The sequence below is a fragment of the Protopterus annectens genome, chromosome 8.part0, assembly GCF_019279795.1.
Source record: "Protopterus annectens isolate FY-2018-M chromosome 8.part0, PAN1.0, whole genome shotgun sequence".
Lineage (NCBI taxonomy): Eukaryota > Metazoa > Chordata > Ceratodontiformes > Protopteridae > Protopterus > Protopterus annectens.
The window spans coordinates 1837300959-1837324232 of record NC_056741.1 but is presented as its reverse complement, the minus strand read 5'-3'; the positions used below and the strand labels follow the sequence as shown (position 1 = coordinate 1837324232).

General features: G+C 38.2%; 1 protein-coding gene across 3 annotated transcripts in view; it reads right to left on the bottom strand.

The window, feature by feature from the left end:
• LOC122808127 (uromodulin-like) overlaps positions 1-23274 on the bottom strand; it is a 322838-nt gene that overhangs the window by 73563 nt on the left and 226001 nt on the right. For all 3 annotated transcript variants that reach the window (XM_044079092.1, XM_044079094.1, XM_044079093.1), the window contains one exon: positions 5544-5703. In XM_044079092.1, coding sequence (XP_043935027.1) covers positions 5544-5703 — 160 coding nt within the window. The remainder of the gene's footprint in view (positions 1-5543; positions 5704-23274) is intronic.

The following is a 23274-nucleotide window of genomic DNA, read 5'->3' as shown; positions in this document are numbered from 1 at the left end:
GAAAGCAAGGCTCAAACACAGCCACTACAAATTCCCTAGAGATAGTCAGTAACACCATCACACAAAGCCTCTCTCACACACACCAAACTCAGACACTATATATGCTGAGGCTCTTAAAAGTCATCTGCATAAACTGGAAAGGCCTCCAAAAAGCAACAATAGTATCTGCAGCAACCTAACTCAAGCAGCACCCACTATGAATCACACCTCTATAACTCGCAGTGTCTCGACCCAAAGGCCATAAGGCAAACCTCCACACAGCCCAACATCCTACTCATAAGAGATTACATAGAGAGAGACTGTTGCACCACTTATCAGGCTGAGTGGGAAGAGGGTCACAACAGTATGTTGCCTCAGGGGCCAGGATTCACCACATCATGCATACACTCATGTCTTTCCACCACAAGGGTATATGAATTAAAATAAACATGTGTAAATGACCAAATACCTTCCTGGACTATATGGAGAGAGACCTGGAGTGCTGGCATTTCTCCAGACCTGAGCAGCATTTTATCTTCATCAAGAATGATGCTGCAATATAACAAAAGATGGACCAACAATTCGCTTAGCTTCTGGTGTCATTCAAAGAGGGTACAATGTACATCAGCCTGGAAAGGAGATGTTAGACAGCCCTAACTGCCTTGCCAGGGACTGCCTGCACCTACCTGCTATAAGTCTTTCATATATTGGCAGAAATCATTCACCCTTTTTCTGCCTTTTTAGGCAACACCCATATTCAAAAGCTTCTAACATAACAAAACAGAATTCAGGTAACATTAAGGCACCGGTGCTCAACACTAGGAGCCAAAACAAAACACACTCCACTCCCTGCAGGCACTGCTTACCCTAGAATGCATCACTAAACTGTCATGGAGACATGGTCGAAGACTGAGAGCTCTTTGTCAGTGCAAAGTTTTGAAACCTACCACACATTCAGACCCAACACACACAGATGAAGACACAAAGTGGTGGTGTCTCTATATTCATATAATAAAATTTCACCTCCAGACTCAGACAGGACAACTATCTTGAACTCCTCCATGTCCAACTTACCATTCACATCACATAATACATAACTATGACACTCTCCATGTCCTTCTTGGCCCATACTTCCTACCTGACTAATACGGAATCCCTCGCCCATACTTCCTACCTGACTAATATGGAATCCCTAAGCATTCAACAAAACATTATTCTCACAGGGTACTTGCATCCCCCAGCATATTTATCCATTGATTTCTAGACAAACTTGCTGGACTAGATAGTCCACACCCCAACTAGGGAGGCAATCTTGGACTTTGTTCACACCAAAGTAAGGGCAGCACTGTTTCCTGCCAGAAGGGCAGCACTGTTTCCTGCCAGTTGTAACTTCCTCACTAGTGAAATCAGACCATAAATCAGTCACATTCACCATAAGATTTAAGACAGAAGGATCCTACAAGTAATTTTTAATTCAGAGATTATGCTAAAGCTAAATCGGCCAAAATAGTGTTGTGGCCTATCTAAATTCAACATTCTTTTCCACCCTGATGGTCCTCTGCAAATGCAGAATCTTCCACCATCAAATTTTATGCACATGTAAATAGCTGCAGAGATGCATCTGCCCCCCCCCCCCGTCCTGATGTAAATACAACACCCAATTAAAAAAACAATCTGTGGTGGAACCCAAAGATAAACGGGCTGTATAATAAAGGAAAAAGCTCATTGCAAGTAAAAATATAATGGTAAAACACTCTGTTCCTAATCAGATTAATCAAAGCTATCTACATGGTAAAAATAGTTATCTAAGCAAAAGCCAGTCGTTAAGCCTTCAACTATGTTATGAACCCCAGAAACAATGTTCAAAACTGCACAGTGGTAAACAATATCACATACTCTGACCCAGGAGACATAGCCGGTCTACTAGCAGATAAATGTAGCTCTAGCTTCACCCCCTCTCCCACCCCCCATCCCCACAGTCCTAAAATACATACTGGTATCCAGACAGCAGCCTTGAATCTCCCAGGAATAAGTCCTCAGTACAATCCATGGCCAAGATCACTATTTCTTTGCGGCTAGATAACATACCAGATTGCCTACTGGTCAGCCTGGAACAGGCCCAGTCATACCCCCTACAAAAGCTATTTAATATTAGCCTCCACATGGGGTGTGTCTGATTGGGGCATCAACAGACCTAGACTAGAAAGCCTGACCAGCCTCATTTGTAAGGCTACAGAAAAGATCATTATGGAACAAACAAGGATGCAGCCAACCTATATATTCTTGGCCATAGCTAGTTTGGTTTTGTCAAGGCAAATCTGCCTACTTAATTTGGTAGACTTCTTCAAAAAAATTACTTATGAATGAGAAAAAATTTGTACATCACATATCTACACCATTCCACACACCAGTATAGTTGATAAACTTACCCACATAAATGTAAATTCCTATGTAATCCCTACATAACTCAGCAAACTGGCTTACCAAGCAGAATCTAGGAAATTTGGAGGAGGTAAAGCGCCCACCTTAAAGACCCATCACTAGCAGTGTACTCCAGGGTTTAGTCCTTGGGCCACTCCTCCTTGGCATTTACTTCTGAGGCCACAACTAAGACAAAGGGCTTATGACTGACCAAGTTCAAACTCTCCGAAGACACCAGGACCCTTCATGAGGGCCTTTCTCCTGACAAAGTGTCAAAACCATGATGTAAAGTTATATGCTAACAAATGTACAATAGTTTCCTTCTACAAACATGACATCTCCTACAACTATCACATTGACAAAACAGCCCCCAAAAACTGATCAAGGAGACAGGAACATGGAAACCCATGTAAACAATGAGCTATCTTCATGCAGTCACTGTTGTGACAAAGCCCTTTTATTTGCACAGCTAATTAGTAAGATTATGGCTTCCAGGTACAGAGAGGTTATCATTCCACTGCATTCTGTACTTACCAGGCTGATCTTAGAGTATAATGCTATTTGGGTTTGTATCTGCCCAAACACCTGACAGAATAAGTTACCTCAACACCACCGCCAAGAAAATAAAGGGCCTAAATCACAAAAACTACACTGACCATCTTAAAAGCCACATCTCATATCTCAGCATCAAACTATTGAGAGGCGATCTGTGCTTTCCTTGCCTAATCTCTGCTGACCCCAACCTGTCAGACATACTGCATATCAACAAATATAACAGTGACAGAAAAAATGGTTCAAAATGTTTTAATCTCTTCTGCAACGTAAATAGAACATGGTGGAGGGATAGGTATGTTTCAAAGAAAATCACTCCACTGGAATTGCCTTCCGCACCATAAAACAAAATTAGTCTATTACTCTCTTCAGGTATAATCTGGACGAATGGATGGGAAAACAAATTAGCCCTTGTATAGCACCCTTGTACTTTGTGGAAAGGGTAACATGTAAATGTCTGCCAGGCTCATGTTATTCAAACTTAGAACACAAAGAACAATGGGTTAATCTTGCTTAAAATAAACTTCTGGGGAATGTGTGGCTAGGTTTCTGAAGATCCTCAAGGATCAACACCCTAGTAAGTTATCTGTGAATCAATGTATAAATCTAGTAATGTGAAGAAATTATTCAAAAGAAGTCTGCTGTCTCAAGGGAAAGATTATATATAAAATCTTTACGCCTGATTATTAGCCAAGAACATACCTCTCAAGTGTACCTCATTATGAGGAATGTACCTCATTTGGGGTCTTAAAAAGTTCATGTTTCTCGAAGTTCCTTGAAGTTCCACATTGAAAGACTGTGTCACACATTCAGTGTTAGGAATTTTGTTAAGTGAAATCCATGGTAAATAGAAATGAATCATATCAATTCAGTAAAAGATCTTTATAAGTAAAAAAAGCATATTTTAACCATCCTATGGCCTTCCTAGTAGAAGTTGTTAGTAAGCCATTAGTATGTGTTCCACATTTTGCCCATTTGTTCCACATTATGATGGCTAGTGTTCCTCATTTTGGAGATGGAAGGTTGGGATCTATGGCCAAGAACTGTAAATATACCATTCAGTTGTTTGTGATCACAGAGATGCAGTTTTCTTTTCATTATCCCATGCATATTTTTCTCCATTTTCTCACAATAGCAAGGACCCATTCAATGTTCCACATTCATCTATGTAGCCAGGGCTCTCTCATCAAAAACGCTTACACTAACATTATGATTTTTACAAGACAATTATTATCTTCACTGGTCACCATTTGCCAAGCTCAATAACAGCATACTGTTATCAACAAAGTATTTATATAACAAAATATATTTATGTTTATCATAAATGCTAGTTTCCTTCATTTAATTTCATAACCACTTTCTAAATTATAACTTCTGTATGGGCAAATGGGGAAAATGCACAGTGGTACAAATCTTTCAGTGATCGCTAGGTCCAAATTGTCAGACTTAAGGGCTACTAATAAATTTGAAAAAGATAACAACTGCAACATCTGTAAACAGTGCCTGTTCAGTGAAGACTGAGATAACCTGTGTATTACTGACTTTTAGGCTTCAGAGTCTATTTTGAAGCCACGGTAGCGTTGTTGCCTCACAGCAAGAGGTTCTCCTGTTCAATTCTCGGCTGGAGTGCCTTCGGTGGGGAATCTGAATGTCCTCCCCACGGTCAAGTGGCCTCCGAAAGACATGCGTGAATGGGCGTGCCTTTGCTGAAGGTTTGGTGTCGGGCTGGCAACTTGGCACCATAATACTGCCAATCATTAGCGAACCAGAGTTCCGCTGTGACGACCCCTAACCGGGAAAAGCCGAAAAGACAAACAAGGCTTCAGAGTCTATTTTCTTCCCCTTGTACACTTTCGACCTTTGACAACAGTGCAGTGAATGCTGATCTGATAGCACTGGGTAGCTTGCTACACTGATAAACTCAATCCAGCACTGGAGTAGGCTGTGCTACATCAATGAGTGATATTACAAAAGGGTCCATTGCTCACCAACCAGCTAAACTAAATTAATAAAACAAGCTCTAATAATTAATAAAACAAGCTCTAATGCAGAGGCTAAGAAGTTAAGAGATAAAGTTATACTTAAGACAATAAATTAAAATTGCCAGGGTTAACATGGAATCAAATGTACATCAAGAAGCTTGACAAAAGGGGGAAAAAAAAGTGTAAAGCTGTAATAAATTTACAATTCTTTACAATGCCAGAAAGGAAAAGGGTTCTTCATTTTGTTTTCAAATATCAGAGTTCCTTCTAAACCCTGATGGCAGTTGTGGTGTATTCAGTGTTTTTGCTAAACTAAGCAGAAAATAAGCACAAGATTTTTCTTCTTCCCATTTTAATGGTCCTGTGTAGCTCAATCATGGAGCCGAGTTTTCCTATCTTCCTGGGACCCTTTCTGGAAGTAGTCCACAGGTTCACTGCTGACCTCAAAATCAAGATATCCATGTGTTTTTAAAATTCTGGGATAGTCACAGTAAAAAAATTCTAAAGGCAGGTGGTTGCCAGGGAAAGAAATGTAAATTCTAATGCCGCATGTTAACAGGGATGTGTTGTACCCTTAAACATTAGGATTATTTTGCAATATGCACTTACCACAATGCAGCTGCCCGGCTGAACTGGTGCACAGAGTTGCACCAGACAGTGGAGGTAGACATCTTTGAACTCCACAAACCGGAACATGGACATGTTAAACACTGCCACTGAATCATTCCCCATTTGATTTAAATATTTTACAGTATCATCCTTTGGACACCTGCAGAAACAGCAGAAATAGATTAGTGAGGAGGAACTGAAGTACAAGTGATAACTAGTACATAGTTAAGCGTTAAAGCACAAGGGAAAATATTGTAGCTGGCCTGAGAGTAAGCAATAATGCACAGTATGGGTCTATCACAAAATCGAACTTGCAACATATCGAACACAATAAGTTCGAACTTGGAAGATCGAATTCGGATAACATCGAAACTTCAAAACAGTGATTTTTTTTCCCAGGGAAAAAATTTGCTGTTCAGAAAAACACACACAACACAATCACACCAAACACCTTCAAAACCTACACTAAACCTAACATACACTGCTGTCTATGCACTATCCTTAACCCAGCCCTAACCCTAAAGTACGTCACTACCGCACACTTACCGGACACCCACACCCTAACCCTAAAGTCCGTCACTATTGCATACTTACCTGACCTGCGCCCTAACCCTAAAGTCCATCACTACTCATTCGTACACTTACCTTGACCCAGTCCGAAAATGCCGAAGCCGCAGAAACAGCCAACCAAATTCTTTCCCTGGGAAAGAATTCGGGTTTCCGCAGCTTCAACATTCTCACCTTTCAAACTACCAAGTTCGGCCTTCCGGTATTCGGCATTCTTCACGTTCAATTTCGTGATAGGATCCCTACAGTATGAATAAAGTTTGAGGTGATCTACACAGAGATGGTCTTTGCTTATTTTATTTGAATTTATTAATTAGGAAGGTGACATTGCTAGAGGGCCTTTCAGCCATGATCCTGGCCAGTAGTATACAATAAAAGCAATGCAATATTTACATGAAATATACAATTTTCCAACATTCAAGGCTAAATAGGCAAGAGAATCTATACGCAGAACATCCTAAAAGTACTTTATACAGCCTACTCACTGTACATCATGAAGATCAAGAAAAAGGCCATTAAAGAAAACATTCTTGTATAGCAATTTGTGTGTAAAGGGTAGGCAACGATACAATAAAAATAAGCGTCATCATCATGAAAATATTCTTGAAAAGTTAATACAAATGGAAACTGGAAGATAGAAGTGGGAAGGTGTAAAGGTCTAAAAAAGTTGAAGACTGAAGGTCATGAACTCTTATGGATGGAGGAAAAAAGATGGTTGAAGTTAAAGGAAAGGAAGGTGTGGGGAAATGGAGAACGAAGAGAAAATAATGAAGTGTGAGAAAAAAAAGGGGAGATTTAAGCTTTTAGAGTAGCCAAGTATGAAATTTAGTGCATGGAGTGCCATTCTTACACTCGGCTATCAGTTAAATGACACCCTGCTACTGAAGCATGAGACCTTATCTTAATGCTGATGGGTGCTTAATTCATGCACTGATAAGATTGCATTTGGTTATAGCCACCAAGAGCTCACTATGCTGGCAGTAAACATTAGCAACTGCATATGAAATGGGTTAATTTCAACTCTGTTTCCATCTGCTGTTTAAAAACATTACACTTGCTAAACAGCTATTTGAGAACCAGCTGCTTCTCTTACACAGGGAATACACAAAGTCATTCCCAACTGCATTATCATCTTTCAAGGCACAACACTTCACTTTTTTTTAAATTTTATTTTTCTGTAGCTAGTAGTACATGGAACAGGTAAATTTCAATGCACTACAAAGAACTGACAAAATCTCCAGTCATAAATTAAGTGTTCTCAACATGGATGCCGTGATTCACATCGCGAGCTTTGCTCTGCAGGTGAATTTCTTAGCATCCATGTCTCCAGCATGAGCAAATTATGATCGGATACAATACTATGGATTATGTAGGCATAAATGAGGTCTATAAAGGACTTCCATGCATTACAGTACTATTTTAATTATTCATCCTTTCTTTGACTGGGTTAGTTGCCTCTTTTCAGGATGACCTGAGGTGGTATTTGTATTACCATATGAAATTTGGCCAGGGCATCAGGGATCTTTCCCTTATCTTTTTTTAGGAACCTGTTGTCACCACCAACTCAAGCAGATAGGTCCTTTGTTTAATGCCTTGTACAAAGAATGACACAAGAGTGCAGAAATCGCCAGTTACCCCATGCTGCACTGCTGTATCAGCAATCCATCTACCTGGTGTGAGAATAGAACCCATAGCCTTCTGAACAAAAATGCATGCTACCTGTTGCACCACTGGCACGGTTATAGTAGAAAGTAAATAATCTTCAGTATAGTCTCCAGAAAGTGCTTGCTACCAGATACCGAAGGGACATACAGATGTAAAATACCTCAGAATGTACAAGCCCCAAAACAAACAAAGGAACAAGAGGAGAGATGATTATATGTGCATGTCCATCAAGAAAAGGAAGAGTCTACCTGGGGCCAGAGAAAACAGCAATACCAAAAAAGGGGGATACAAGGAGGGATGGAATATTGCAACAGTGATAAAATAGGACATTAACTTTTAAGGTATGTTCTTGCAACTACAGTGGGTCCTTGGAATTCTGTTCTGATTTATCAAGGAACCTAACATTACTAGCTCTTTTACCCTTTGGGGGTTGCTTTTGTCTAACAAAAGGGCCCGCTTTTGAAGGATAATTCCTCAGGTACATAGGGCAAGGGAAATGAAAATCGGTTTTAAATCTTACATTAATTTACCTCTGTCCTGCAAAGTATTAAAATAGGTCTTCTGCAGCAGAGTCAAATATTTGCCATTCCAGAGGAAAATCCATCAATTTGGCTTTGACATCCTCAGAAGAGATTGCTGTCTCAGCCAGGAATGCCTGCGAATAAATGTCCCAGATGCAGATGCTTCTGGGAGCAGCATCACTTGGTAGAGTATAAAAAACCACCAAGAGATAGAGCTGAAATGCAAAACGGTTTATTCTGGTACCTCGGCTAAGAATAGCCTTCCTTTCATGCATTACAAATACAGGTTTTATTTTTAAAGATCATTCACTCTGGCATTACATAAACTGCTCAATTCTTGCCTTCATTTAAACCTCCATCCTCTGACTGAATACTATTTTTCCAGGGTTGTTCTTACAAATGTTTACTTGTATTTAGTTGCTCCTTCCTTTTTTGGAGATCCCACCTCAAGTTCTAGGATTGCCTTGACAATATTCAGTACTTCAGTTACTGAAGGTTTAGATTTTGATTACCATTTTGTAGCAATTGCTCTTTTGGTAGCCAGTAGCATTAAATTTAACACTCGTAGAGGAAATAAGGCTACAAAATCTTCTTTACCAAACGTTTAATAATCCACACGACCCTTGGACACAGCAACACAGCAACACCAGGAACAAGCCAAAAATCAAGAACTCAAGAGAATGAATTCTTGATTTTTGGCTTGTTCCTGGTGTTGCTGTGTCCAAGGGTCGTGTGGATTATTAAACGTTTGGTAAAGAAGATTTTGTAGCCTTATTTCCTCTACGAGTGTTTTTGGACTGGTGAGGTTTCGTTTTTTACACTTGCCTCCATACATTTGTTTCGTTAGCATTAAATTTAGTAAGACTATCATGGTCTGAGCAACTAGACCATATATCCCTGTTCAAATTAATAATTTTCTTAGTTAGTTTACTTCTGATTTGTGAACTCCTTACATTCCCAGAAACATACTATGTACATCCTCAGTCTCATCACACCTCCAGCATTTGCAATTTACACAAGGAAAATAAATTAGTGTTTGGGATATAAAAGTGCGTAAGCAAACACTTTGCTGCATACTTGATCTCCAGTTCTTTTGTATATTGACTTTCCATTCTCTCAATTGGTTTTCTACCATCCGATTAATTCTAAGAGTTATCATGCAATATTTTATACGCCCTTTAAATGATCAGTTTTGAATAGGAACTTTCATTCTAGACTCAATTAAGAGATTCACCAGATCTTAGTCTTTCGTTTGGCACACTCTATCCCTTTCTCTTTGCCTATATTCTTATCAATCCTTGGTAGGGAATGCAGTCTTCAACCTGAAGTTCAAAGTTCTTGGTCTTATCCCACCTTTCTCTCTCTAGTTACTTCCAATACCTGGGTTCCAATTTTCTGCACTAAATTCCAGGCCCTGTTGCCTATTTTCTCTATTCCTACATGCAGTCATCTCTATTGGTATTGGAGTGATTGACTGGCTGCAAAATGTGTTGGACAGATTAGATAGGAAAACAAGGATGCTTCATGCTCACCAAATGATTTGTAAAATCAGTGTATACCAAGATTATAAATTCCCCATTCTGGAGGAGATATGGGCATCCTTGAAATTGATTACATGTATAGATCTGCAATTGTGGGACTCCACACATTTGCTGACCTCACAAGATCCAAATGTAGTGAAAGTTTTGAAACATGAGGAGACTAAATCTAATATGACTTCTCTGTTTCATCTAGCAGAAGTATATCGATGTCAAGCAGGAATGGAAATCAAACCAGAAGTAGATAAAATTCAGATAGCAACTGAATGTGCCAAAAAACAAAAGAAAGAATATAAGGTGGAGGACCAGATGAAAAGGTGAGAAATGAGGAAAATGTATAAATATAGTAGCAAGTATAGAAAACTTCTGGAAGAACCTCATGTTGATCAGGAATGGTTAAGGAGAGGTGAATTCAAACCAAGAGATGAAATCAGTATTGGCAGCCCAAGATTGTGGACTGTGTACACATTGGTTTACAAAGTCCATATAACATGTAGGAGAAACAGACAAATGTAGGTTTTGTAAAACAGAATTGGAAACCATCGCCCACCATTTCTGGTTGTGATATACTAATGGCAGGAGGACTGTATACTGAAAGGCATAATAATGTGGCAAGATTGTTGCACTGGGGTTGTGCAGACATAATGGAACTGAAGTGGCTGAAAAACACTGGAAACATGAGCCACAAAGCATCATAGAAAATGAAGTCATCTGTATCACATGGGATCATCCATTACCAGCAGTTCAAAAGATAGATGCTAGAAAACTGGATAAAGTGGTCCAAGAAAAGAAGACAAAAGTAGCAATGCTCATTGAAACCACCACACCCACTGACTAGAGTGTCTTATGTACAGACAGAAAATCATAAAATATCAGTATTTGCAGGCAGAAATGAGAAATGTGGAAGAAAAATACCCAGACAGTTTCAATAGTAGTAGGACCAACAGGTCTTATAAAGAAGAGTAGTCAACCATTTAGATATGATACCAATACATGCAACTCCATACAAATTGCAGGAGGAGCCATTGCTGGGCACATTATGGGTGCTGTGAAGAGCACTATTGGCTGACAGAGCAAAACAATACTAATTTTAGGAACTTTAGTCGTACTTTGACTTAGGAATGGGGTCCATTCCCGTCATGGTATTAGAAACCCAAAAGACTTGGAGAAACTAAAATAACTCATGACTAAGGAACCAGAACCAGAACCACATAATATGACTCCAAAGAAAAATTGCAGCCAAAGACAGGACCTCAAATGGAAACAGTTCTCTTTATTGGATACAACCACAATAAATGCTAAATGCATTCGTCCCCCATAAAATTACATGGGACTTCAGAACAAAAATCATTTGCATGTGCCCGACCTTTAGCAAACAATATATAATAGTATATTCGTTCAGGGCAGGGTACTCAAATGCATTTAGCTTTAATTGCCATCTTAGTTCACACAATTCTAGGTGTTCCAGTAACACCCTCCCTTGACTGAAACCATCTGCTGCAGATTAAAAAAACAAAAAAAAAAACACAAATACATGTTCATTATGTTCTAGTACATGTTTAGATATAACCATTTAAGTGTTCATACATTCTCTCAGAACTTTCTACAGGTTATTCCTATATAAAATGCTGGACATTGCAGGCATTTTTGCAGCATAAACAACACTTTTAGACTGACAAGTGAAATGACCATGTATATTAACCTTATAGTCAACCAGTCTGAATTTTACCAGTTTCAAAAACATTGGGTCACTGCACAAACCACATATTAAGTGTCCAGAGGGCCTATTATGTTCTTTTCCTACCCTATTATTTTCAAGTAGATTTTTAAAAGATCTATCCTTTTTAAACACAATAAATGGCTTAGTGCCTAATTTTTCTACAGTCATATAATCCAAATTAAGGATGGACCAGTTTTTATTGACAATTTTTACCACAGCTAAATGGCCTTTATTAAATGTCATAATAAAGGACAGTGGCGGATCCAAGATTTTACGAAGGGGGGGGGCAGTCTGGAAAGTCGACAAGTGAGGTGGGGAGGCAGGAAAGCAAAACACTGGGGAAGGGGGATGTGAAGGATCACCTTATGATACTGTATCAGCATGTGTGAAAACACAGCAACATACAGTCATTTGCAAAACATTGGGGGTGGCGGGTCGATTGAGCACAATGGTTAAGGTTTTCACCTCAGACACAAAGTATTAGGTTTGATTCTGATCTCAGCTTATTAGCTAGCCTTATAATTACCATTCATGGCAGTTAGCCTAATATTCTCGTATGATCCAGTGAACCTGGTGTGGTTGTGTTAGTGGAGGTACATAACTCCTATCCAGCACACAGCATATTAGCAGACATTACCAGTTGTTTCAAGACATACCTAGAGGATATGTTTGGTTGCCCATATGAAGTCATAGTTCTTTTATATGGCATACCTGACATAAGCATTATGATAACATAGCAAAGAATCCCAGTGAAGGTGCTATCACCCCAAGACCCACAGCAAATGTAAGTAATTTAAGTAAACAATGATTTATGTGAAACCAGCAAAGTTAATTTATGTAAATAATTTTGTGTGTGCAAGTGAAGTTCAGTTAGTTAAAGAACATTGCAAGTTAAGGAAATACACGTTTTATGAAAAAAGTCCTAAAAAACGTCAGTTAAATTATATGCAATGTATAAAACCAAATTTAAGTACTATAGCATTTCCCAAAGGACAGTAACACAAAATCTACTTTGTCTGGCCAGCCTAATATGCAAAGCCATGGAAAGCCTTATTAGGAAACAGCAACCCTCCGAATACTATTTCCATTTTAGTTTGGATTTGTCAATGGCAGGTCATGCTTACCAAATCTAATGTACTTTTTTGCAAAGGTCACCAATGCAATATAGGAAAGCAAAATGGTACACATTGCATACCTCGACCTAGCTAAAGCTTTTGACACAATCCCCCACTCAGGCATTGCAGAACAGCTAAATAAACTAGGAATAAACTATGGTCACCTACTGGATTGTCACATGGCTCACAGATGAGATGCAGTAAAGCAAAATTGACAAAGTTACTTCCAGAAAGAGATGAGCTACTGGTGGAGTCCTTGGGGTTCTGTGCTGGGGCCTCTCCTGTTTAGCATCTACTTATCTGAAGTAAAAGCCAATACCAAAGGGCTCTGAATGACTAAGTTTGCACATGACTACAAGTTAGGAGCAGTCACTGAACCCCAAATTGCACAGCCATCCTGCGGGACAGTTTGTCCCAAACAACTGGTGCCACAATCATGGACCAAAATGAAATGCCAGTAAATGCATTATTGTATCCTTTGGAAGTCATCTACCTCAGAACAACTATGATGACAATAAGACCTTGTTTGGGTTTTCGGAACTTATCTGGACAGTGACCTAAATTTTGACCAGTATGTCTACTTATGTAAGAAAGTGCTTCTGTATTAAACAGCTTAAAGAAATGGGTTATGTCTAGCTCTAGGATGTCACTGCCCTCCTTTACTCAGCACTCCTTAGGCCAGTCATTGAGCATAAAGCCCCTTTGGCCTGTATCTGTCCAGACACATGCAACTGGAATGCCCACAAAGAAGCCTTACTAAAAGGATACTAGGGCTAAACAATATGTCCTACACAGACTAAACGGAGAACATGCACACTCCACTAAGAAGGCACCACAGGCAACAATCGAACTGGCGAATCTCTTGCTATGAGGGGAGAATGCTATCCACTGCACCACTGTGCCACTCTAGGCTTATTTAGCAGCATCTGATCCAGTCATCATAGTTCATTTGTGTTATCTAGTCAATTTAATAAAGTATAAGTTATGATATTAAAGTACTGCAATACATTTTAAAAAAAGTTATTTTTTAGGGTGTGAGAAAGCAACCCAGACTAAAAACTTGTTGAAAACAGTAACATTCCCAGCAAAAAAAAAAATAAGCAAACATTGCCCAAGTGAGACAAAGACAAACACCACCACATATCTCTGCAGCTGAACAGGCAGATGCAAAGGCAAAAATGCAAACCCCAAGGTCTGTCACATAATTCAAGACTGGTAACTGGTAACAAAAGAAAAAAAATCATAGCTGTAAAATCCAGTATACAGTATTATTAAGAAAACGAGGTACATCTAGTCTGTCAAATGTATTCTCCAAACCAAAATATGGAATTTTTGACAGGAACAGTTCTGCTTTGAAACTGTGGTCCAAGTCCAGAAATAAGTGACAGAGTACAATGATTACCAATTCAGCTACTGGCAAATAAAATATTTTTATAAACAACATCCAGAGAGCCAAAGGTTTGCATAATGTAAGTGTTCACTCCAGGAAGCAGTACTCAAGAAGAGAACAAATTTCTTGAAGCTTTACCTTTCTGAAAGACACTTATCCAGCAGGTAGCAACACAGCGAAAGCAAGAAAGAGGTGTATGACCATAAACTAAAGAGGAAAAAGTTAAGTCAGCAAAATTGATCACCCATAATAACAAATATATCTGACTAATTTAGATCAGAAAAAAAAAATAAAAGCAAAACAGCAAAATTAAAATAAAGCATAAAAATGAAAGCTAGAATCAAAATATCAGAATATAAGAAGTCAAAGGCTAAGGCCTGACAATTTGTTGTTGCCATATTTTCAGGAATATTGAATAATGACTGCTGCAAAAGGGAATGGACACCTTTTGTGTGTACATCATTTGCAGAAACAGAATGTTTTTTTTCACTTGCAATAACTTCATATTCAGTTCATTGTCTGCGACTTGACACAAAAATTCCCAGATCTGTTATTCAGCAACTCTAAGCCTTATATCTTATAAGGGTTTGTCATTTCACAAATAGTATTTAGATGTTTGTATCCTTATGTAGATGTTCGCCACAAAAGGTTTTTGGAACAAGAGGGATTAATCTGGTCTAAACAATGAATCTGACTAATGAAATCAAAACTACCTTTTAATTTTTCATCAGACATTTGTAAGGGCCCAATATTTAACATGTTAACACCAGGGAAATAAAACAGTGAATGCCTGGTTGTATGAAGCATGCTGGCGTGTATATTACAACTTTGCACTTACATTGGTATAGTTTGGAACATAAAATTCAACATAATATGGGATGGCTGTCTTAACTAGGATGCAACTAATTTGCTTTTGGTCTGTTTGGCTACTGTTTTCTGATGCAGAATCTTTAAAGTAAAAGGCCAGGGTGGTAATCTTCATACTATGGCTGAAACGCGTGGCTAGTCAGGAAAAAGTTATGCACCAACCATATTCAAAAGTTATACATGATGTCAAAACTGCACCGCAAGTCCTGCTTAACAATTTCTAACAGAGCACAGTAAAACAAACAAAAAAGCACAACATACTACAAAGAAATAAGTCACCAGGCATTTTTGCAAGAAGGGCAATGACCCTGCATGCATCAGTTATACATACTGACACAAGACTGAACAGTGACATATAGAATAATTCAAAAGGAACCAATAGTAGTCAGTTATTCACTTATACTTTAACACCAAACATGTAATACCGAATCACAAGATAGTCTGAACTTGCAAAATAACATTCACACTCCAACTTTCAACAGCCATATATTTTAAAAGCTAGGAAATTTGATTGCTATCAATCGCATGTGTCACCTTTAGTGAACTAGCATTCACAACATTATGTGTTTATGGTAGATTTAGCCATTGCTGACTACTGGTACTGCTGTGTGCCAATTGCAGTACAAAGACTGAACACAAACATAGCATTTGCTGTTCTTTTCCACGTGTGATGTGCTTCTGTTTTAACTGACATCATTATTATTTTATGAGAGGCAAATATTGAGGAAAGGACCATACAGACTGTACATGAGGGGAAGCAGTGTGAATGCATATTTTCAAAGTTGTTTTGATGTGTTCTTCATATGTACCTTGATACTTGTTTTCTCATTTTTGGACATGCACACAGAAATATGTAATTACTATTATTAGTGAGGCGACCACTACAGGAGATATAAGTTACATTTTCAGGTTTATTACCCACAGTCAAATATATTTCAACATCACCATTATAAATTGCACGTGTGTCTAGAAAGTGCAGGATACATTACATCACATTATTATGACACATAGAAATATATAGGTGCAGTATCCATTATGTGTATTAAAACCTTGCATCTATTACACTGTCATTCAGTACGTACTTCATTAACACATAGCACAATTTAGGCAGTTAAAGATAAAAGTAATTTTCTGCATTCATTAATGTTCAGTATGCTTTGTAGTGTGTACTTCTGTTAAGTCTCATTTATGTGACTGAAGGCCAGGTCTTTGCCCATGTAGAAAAATTTTTTTTCCCCATAGGATGAGAAATGTCACTGAAAGGACACTGATAACTGGCACCAAACTGCAATGCCTAATGCACAAAGGATGAAGCAAATAAAACTGATAAATCAGTCTTTTCTGATTTATTAAGTTTGTGGGTTTTAACAAAAAAGTATACTAATTATTCATACTTTCAGTTTATCAACACCTTCACAAGATTTGAACACTGCACCTACAACATTTCATTGGAACTGCCACCAGGAACATGGTGTTCCACATAAATAGTTAAGCAAAAAGCAGAAAGTCAACTACATTTTCAGATCATTGTACGTCTGAAATGAGCACTTATGTTTCTTGTTTCACTATAGTGATGGTATCAGACTTTGTTTTTATTTTTCCTTATATGGTACAATTGTGTTACTGGGAGCAATGGCCACATGAAGATGATAATGATTAATGAATGCGAGGGTAGAAACATTTTCTGCAAGGGCGGCAGACTTACTCATAAAATTGGTGTGCATTACTTTATTTTACTACCTTTGTGAAAGGAATGTCTTAAAGCAGGGCATACATATAATCCATTGTTTTAAAGTGTATATATGCCTTAGGTTTTAAGCTACATTCACAGTGTTGTGGATTGTTCACATTAAAGTGTCCCTTATTGTCCCCAAACTACTTCTAGATTTGTAACCAAATGCAAACGGAAGGTGCAAAAAGTCACTAGTAACCACAAAAAGCATTTCCAGATTTGTCCCTGATTGGTTGAAAGCTATGCTGACAACAGCACTGCTGTAAATACTTGTAGTACAGAACAGGATCATTGTGAGGGGTGCACGTGCATCAGTTCCTTCACGTAACAACCTTTAATAATTGTGCGCCACTTTCAACTCAGTCTTCTACTCTGGGGAAGTTTGCACTTTGTAAGTTTGTCTACCAGACCTTTGTGCGAAACTCCATAACGATTTACCTCCCACAGGTTGACTGGCCTTGGCTAAACAACAAGTGAGTGAGAATTAAGCTACAGTATTGTACAACGGAATGCAGATGTTTCATTAGGATGTAAAGATGGCTTATGTAGTAATCAACACAGTTGGAGTCTCCTCCGTTTGGTAGCATACAGTAAACTAAATAAAAAAAAATCATAAGAAAAAAGGCAGACCCGTTTGGGGGGTGTATGCAAGGATTTGTCCTAGTAAATCGTTTTATAACAATCAAAAGATACGAGGTTGACCAAGTCAATTCGAATGCAATACAAAAAAAAAAAATCATAAGAAAAAAGGCAGACCCGTTTGGGGGGTGTATGCAAGGATTTGTCCTAGTAAATCGTTTTATAACAATCAAAAGATACGAGGTTGACCAAGTCAATTCGAATGCAATACAAATTGACAAATGTAAACGCTAATCAATGCATCGCCCAAAAGCCAGGGCACCAGCTTTTCTGATGTGTTATTAGTCCGGTGTCGACTGCATCTCCCAAGAACAGAAGTGGGAATGAGTAACAAAGGAAACAATCTGTAACTTGTTTAGCAAAAGCTAAGACCCACAAAATGAGCAACAGAAAGTGAAACTAAGAAAGTAATAGCGGACTAGTACTATTTTTTTTTTTTGGTGGAGTGAGCGTGTAAAGAATCATTTCAGCCACGAATACCTCTCAACTGTTCTGTATTTTTTACTCAAAATTTAGGACTGCCCTTCCTAAAACTGTTGACTGTTGGCAAAATCTGCGAGTTAATTGGTAAGATCAGCAGAAAAAGGGAAAGTAAAAGGAGGCATTTGACGACAAGAATGATAGATCAGATTAAGAAAATAGATGTCACCTTTCAGATGGAGCTTATGAACAGACATCCAGTAGAAAAGAGCCCATAACAGCATTTATCATTTCCTAAACTCATTATTTAATGAGAAAACACTACCAAACTCTCAGTAATAAGTAAATGGTAACCTAATTTATACTGTCCCTGACCACAGGAGTCAACTCTGTGTCTCACTTATTAGTGAAATTGCATATTTTCAGCAGTGCCTGAAGAAATAATTTCTTTCATGCTGTTATTAATTTGGAAAAAAAGGCAATGGTATCCTTTCATTTTCCCTAGGCTATCAGCGCCCATACCCATTTGAGTAAGCCTTTCTTCTTGTTCATTTCTTTTTCCAGTACTCTATGACTGAAGCACCTGAGCATCTGCATCTTACTGGGGTACCCAGACATTTACATTTATTTCCAGCTCTATCACAGTCCTACAGGGCAGTTTCACTGTGTGCAAATTCTACAACTCAGTCTGTATTCTTGTAACAAATTACTTCAGATGTGCACAGTACAGGGCCTCCACTGAAAGGGGACTGGTGTCCAGTCTGACTTTCCCAGTAAACAAATGTAAAATAAATAAATAACGTTCTCTAGCTAGGGACTGAACCAGAATGCTGCCAGCAGGATGGGAACATCTTGCTTTTTTCCATAAAATGTTCCTGTTGATAGCCCTATGTATCTCTGGCTCTTATTTATGTGCCTGCATCCTGCATGCATACTTTAAGACAATCTAAGCTTTCTGAATATGATACTGCACTGAATCTGTGCTTCCAGAAATTGCTAACTATGGCTTTGTTTTGCCATATACAGATATACTATTTTCAGCCTAGTATGGGTTTTACTCCAGTTTCTCATCTTTGGATCACCTGCAGAGATGCATTGTATCCCATCTAGCTCCCTGCAGCATCAACTGTATTAAAATAAATTGTCTTAGTACTGAATCCTTGCGTATCTCACTGATAACGAGTATATACCCCATTATTAATGACTTTTCATCCTGTCAACCAGTCACATTACCACAGTATTCCATGTCTAGCAAGAACAGCTTGCTATGTATTCATGCTGGATTGTATCAGATACATTGCCAAACCCAGAGTTCCTAGTTTACTACATTGCTTACTTTCTGAAATAAATCTAGACTGATTCAGTATGACCTACTTGTGAATCAATGTCTTATTTGCTATTTATCACAGTGACTTCTGGATATTTGATTTTTGTTTCTTTCAGAAGTATTTATACCATATTTTTGGTTAAGTTACCACCTGTAATTTTCTGCCTTTTTTCAATCCCTGTTTCTTTGAAGGACAAATAACACTATCCTGCTCCAATTCTGCTTATCAGACCATGAGAAGAGTATCAAAGGCTCACTGTTTTTCTTAGCGTTTTAGGAGTTCAATCACATATCTTTCTTCTATAAAATAGTAGAAATAATCTGCTGTGTGCATGGGGTTTTGAAATCCAGTCTGAGCACACATATTCCTTCTTCAGTAGTAAATGCTAAACCAAAATAGTCCACATATGTCATTTTTACACTGTTGGCCCACTTTATCCCCTCTGTATTAAACTTGCAGACACCCCATTAGTTTTTACTGTTTCTCCAAGGCATGTTAAAAAAACAAAAAGATCTACCCTTCTTGCTTGACCCAGAGCTGGCTATGTTTTCATCTGAATTAATCTTTCTAATTTGGCTGTCTTCTTTGCTGCCTCTTGTTTAATGTATATTGTTACACAAACTTTACTCCTCCAATTCTTCACATCACTTTAGTGTAATTTTTCTCCTTAACCTTCATGATAACTGATCACATTTTGAACATAAAAGCCAAACGTACATGATTTTAAATTTGTAATTCACAATTTGCACTTTGACAAAACATAAACATCAGCAGTAGCTAAAACAATGGACCTGGTATCAGCAAAGGCCTCGGGGACAAAGTTCCTTAATATTACATTGTTATAAAGATATAATTACATAAGCAGAAGGGTACTACGGTATTTATAATCTAAATAACTTACCTGATCAAGTGATTCAAGTCCAACTACATTTCGCGATAATCCATTAAATAATTTGCAACTGTCGTTTTCTTCCACTCGCCGGTCATTACTGCACATTTCAGCCAGCCGGACATGCCGTGAGCTCACTTCCGAGTGGCTGGTATCCTCCTTAAAGGAGCCAACACCAAATATGTACGTACATTTTTTTTTTTTTAAAAGCTACTTTATGTATTCCGATGCCTTAGCCAAAGCTATACAATTAGTTTAAAAAGGGGGAGGCGCGCGCCCCTGCGCCAAAGCCTAAATCCGCCACTGAAGGAGGTGGTCTTTTTCTCTCGTTTTCTCCCATATTCATTGCCCCTTCACCAACAACACCTATTACATGTTCACCACATACCTCTCAACCTGGAAATATCAAAAATCTGGAAAAAGGCCAATGAAAAATAGGTACAAATCTGTATGCCGATTAACAAAATTTGCATACATAATTATGTAAACCCACCACTCCAATGGAATTGTGGGATACAACTTTCAAACAAACTGAACAGACAACCAAAATAGGTTCAAGAAACACGTAGAATAGTGTTTTATTTATAATATTTGAACTTGTATAAAACTAAAATACAATTTTCTTATATAAAAATAAAATTTGTACTAATCTACTACTACACATGTAAAACAAATGAATTATATCCAACAAGTATTGCACTGACTGGCATACCTCTCAATCTCTGACAGCAAGAAATCTAGACAAAGCCACACATAATAGGGGCCAGGGACCAAAGGCACAGAAATAGTGACACTTGTTTAAAAGACTGATCTTCTAAACTCTTGAGTTTGTTGACAGAACATATTTTGCATAGCATGAATTTTCTGAAGGATGAAGTCTGAAAATCAAATGTAATGTCTACTGCCTGCCATTATTTTCTAACTTCAGTCCTCAAAGATCTGCTACTCCCACTGCCAGTGATTTGCCAGAAAACTGCAGTTTTATGAGAAACTGACCCATAGCAAAAAGCCAAAAGCTTAATTCCCTTTACTAGTTTCAGTATGTACAAGCATCAAAATGACATTTCCCCAAGCGATCCAATCCCTCAGTGATTTATGCACATTTGAATCACAATGAAAGTTAGAGGTAGTGTGGCCCATACTGTCAGGGTAAAGACCAACAGTAATTCAAGGCAGTCGCCACAACCAGACAGCAACACATAGGTCAGACAGAGCAATACTAAAGGGCACAGTTGTCACTTTAGATTTTGGTATTCTGTTGTCCAGCTGAGGAGGACTCTGCTAAGCAAAAATCACTACAGATCAGAGTTAATTATCTACAACCCATCAACACAAGTGCAACCCCTACAATGACCAAAAAGAAATGCCAGTTTAAGAAAAAAAATAGAAAAACTTGAAATGCATTCAAGAGAGTCAAGATATTGTCCATAGCTGTAAACAGGAAAGGCAGGCTGTTGATCACTTTATTAAAATAAATAAAATACACAAACATTGCAGTCAAAGCTTAACTTTCCTTCCACTGCACAACATCCAAAACAGCTTTTCTATGGACAGTTCCCTTCAGACTGCTTAGGTTTGTTGGAGGAATCTGTGAATACTTGAATTTCTTATATCCATATTTCATATAAATCTTTCTGGAATACCTTCAGCTGGACTGACTGCAAATGGTCATACATGATCAGTGCACTACTCCAGAAAACGAATAGAAAAAATAAATCCACTACACCCAGTAATTAATTAAAATATGAAAAGCCTGATACACTCTTGATCACTGACCACAGAATCAGAACTCAGGAACTTCATCTACCACCCAACAGCCATATCAAAATAACCATTATTGGAACAGAAGAATAGCCCTTTCCTAGATCTTTTCATACAACTCCATTTCTAGCAAGTCATCAAGCACTGATGAAAAAAGCTACCATGTTAAACTATACGTGCTTCTTCTATACACTTACTAACTGCTCAAAAGTAATGACAAGGTACCACTCCTCTTTTAAAAAAAGCAATCATAAGTTAAACTTCTAAATTATATTTACAGTGGTGAATGAACATTGTTACATGCAACAGTATACATTACCAACTTAGATGTGGGACAAAGTCTACAAACCTGGAGCTTAAACACGAAGGCAACAAATTTCCTACCATCTGGCAATATTGAAGAAAAATAATTATCGGGTGATCACCAATTCTACAGGACAGCACCGTAGACATCGGTTTAGTTTGCTATGCTTTTGAGTTTTGACATCTTGGGTTAAAGTTTACTGCTACAATTTTTACCACTGACTTTTGTTTAAATTTCTGTCCTAAATGCATGCATCTACTGGCTCATGTTTGCCAATTACACCACTTAATTGCACTGCAGAAAAAGTGCTTCATTTCATATTTTTCCCAGTCACGGACATTTTTTTTTTACACTAGTCATCCCAATGTATGCTGCACTCAATTGGCTCCAGTCCACAGAAAGTGGATGTAGAAAAGCTGGGGGCGGGGAGTGTAAATACAAAAAGTTGACTGATCTGACTCGTAAATTTTCAACTTTAATATAATAAGTTTGTGCAGCTTGTTTATAAACTGATATTTACTGTGCAGCATATTGTATGCTATCAACAGATCCACTCACACAAAGTATCTGTCGGATGCTGCACTTAATTGGCTCCACAGTCCACACAAAGCGGATGTAGCAAAGCTGGGGGCGGGGAGTGCAAATACAAAAAGGTGATTGTAAATTTTCAACTTTTAATTATGATAATGCAGTTTGTTTATAAACTGATGGAATTACCACTCAGTGTATTGCAAGCTATTATATCAACAGATCCACTCACATGCACACAAAGTATTCCCAACTCACCCAGTTTAAAAAAAAAATCTCACTGCTGCACATTTCCTAAATGTACTTCAGTTGCTAGTGACAGTTTCTGTTAAATACATCAGTGCTCACAAGAAAAATAATAGTACTTAACGGGAAAAGCAGATATCAGGACGTTATTTATTACCCACACAGCAGTTAACACCGCATTAAGTTCGAACTGTCTAAGCAGAGTTTGTAACAGTAAGAGAGCAGCAGTCCATGTCGTCGCATTGACGTCCTTTTCTTTGGTTGGCTGTCACAAGTCATAGGCTGGCTGCAGCCATAAACTTTTTTTTAAAGCTCTCTCCTGAAAAGCACTAAAGCAGTGAGGCACTGTCTAGAAACCCTAACATTGGCAGTAACTACAAAAAAAATCGGCAATTGAGGGGGCCCATTCGTGAATTCGTGGCACCCCACTATTTTGTACTACAAACAGGGAAATACCAAAGAATTCAGTATGGTTGAGAGGTATGGTTCACCATCACAAGC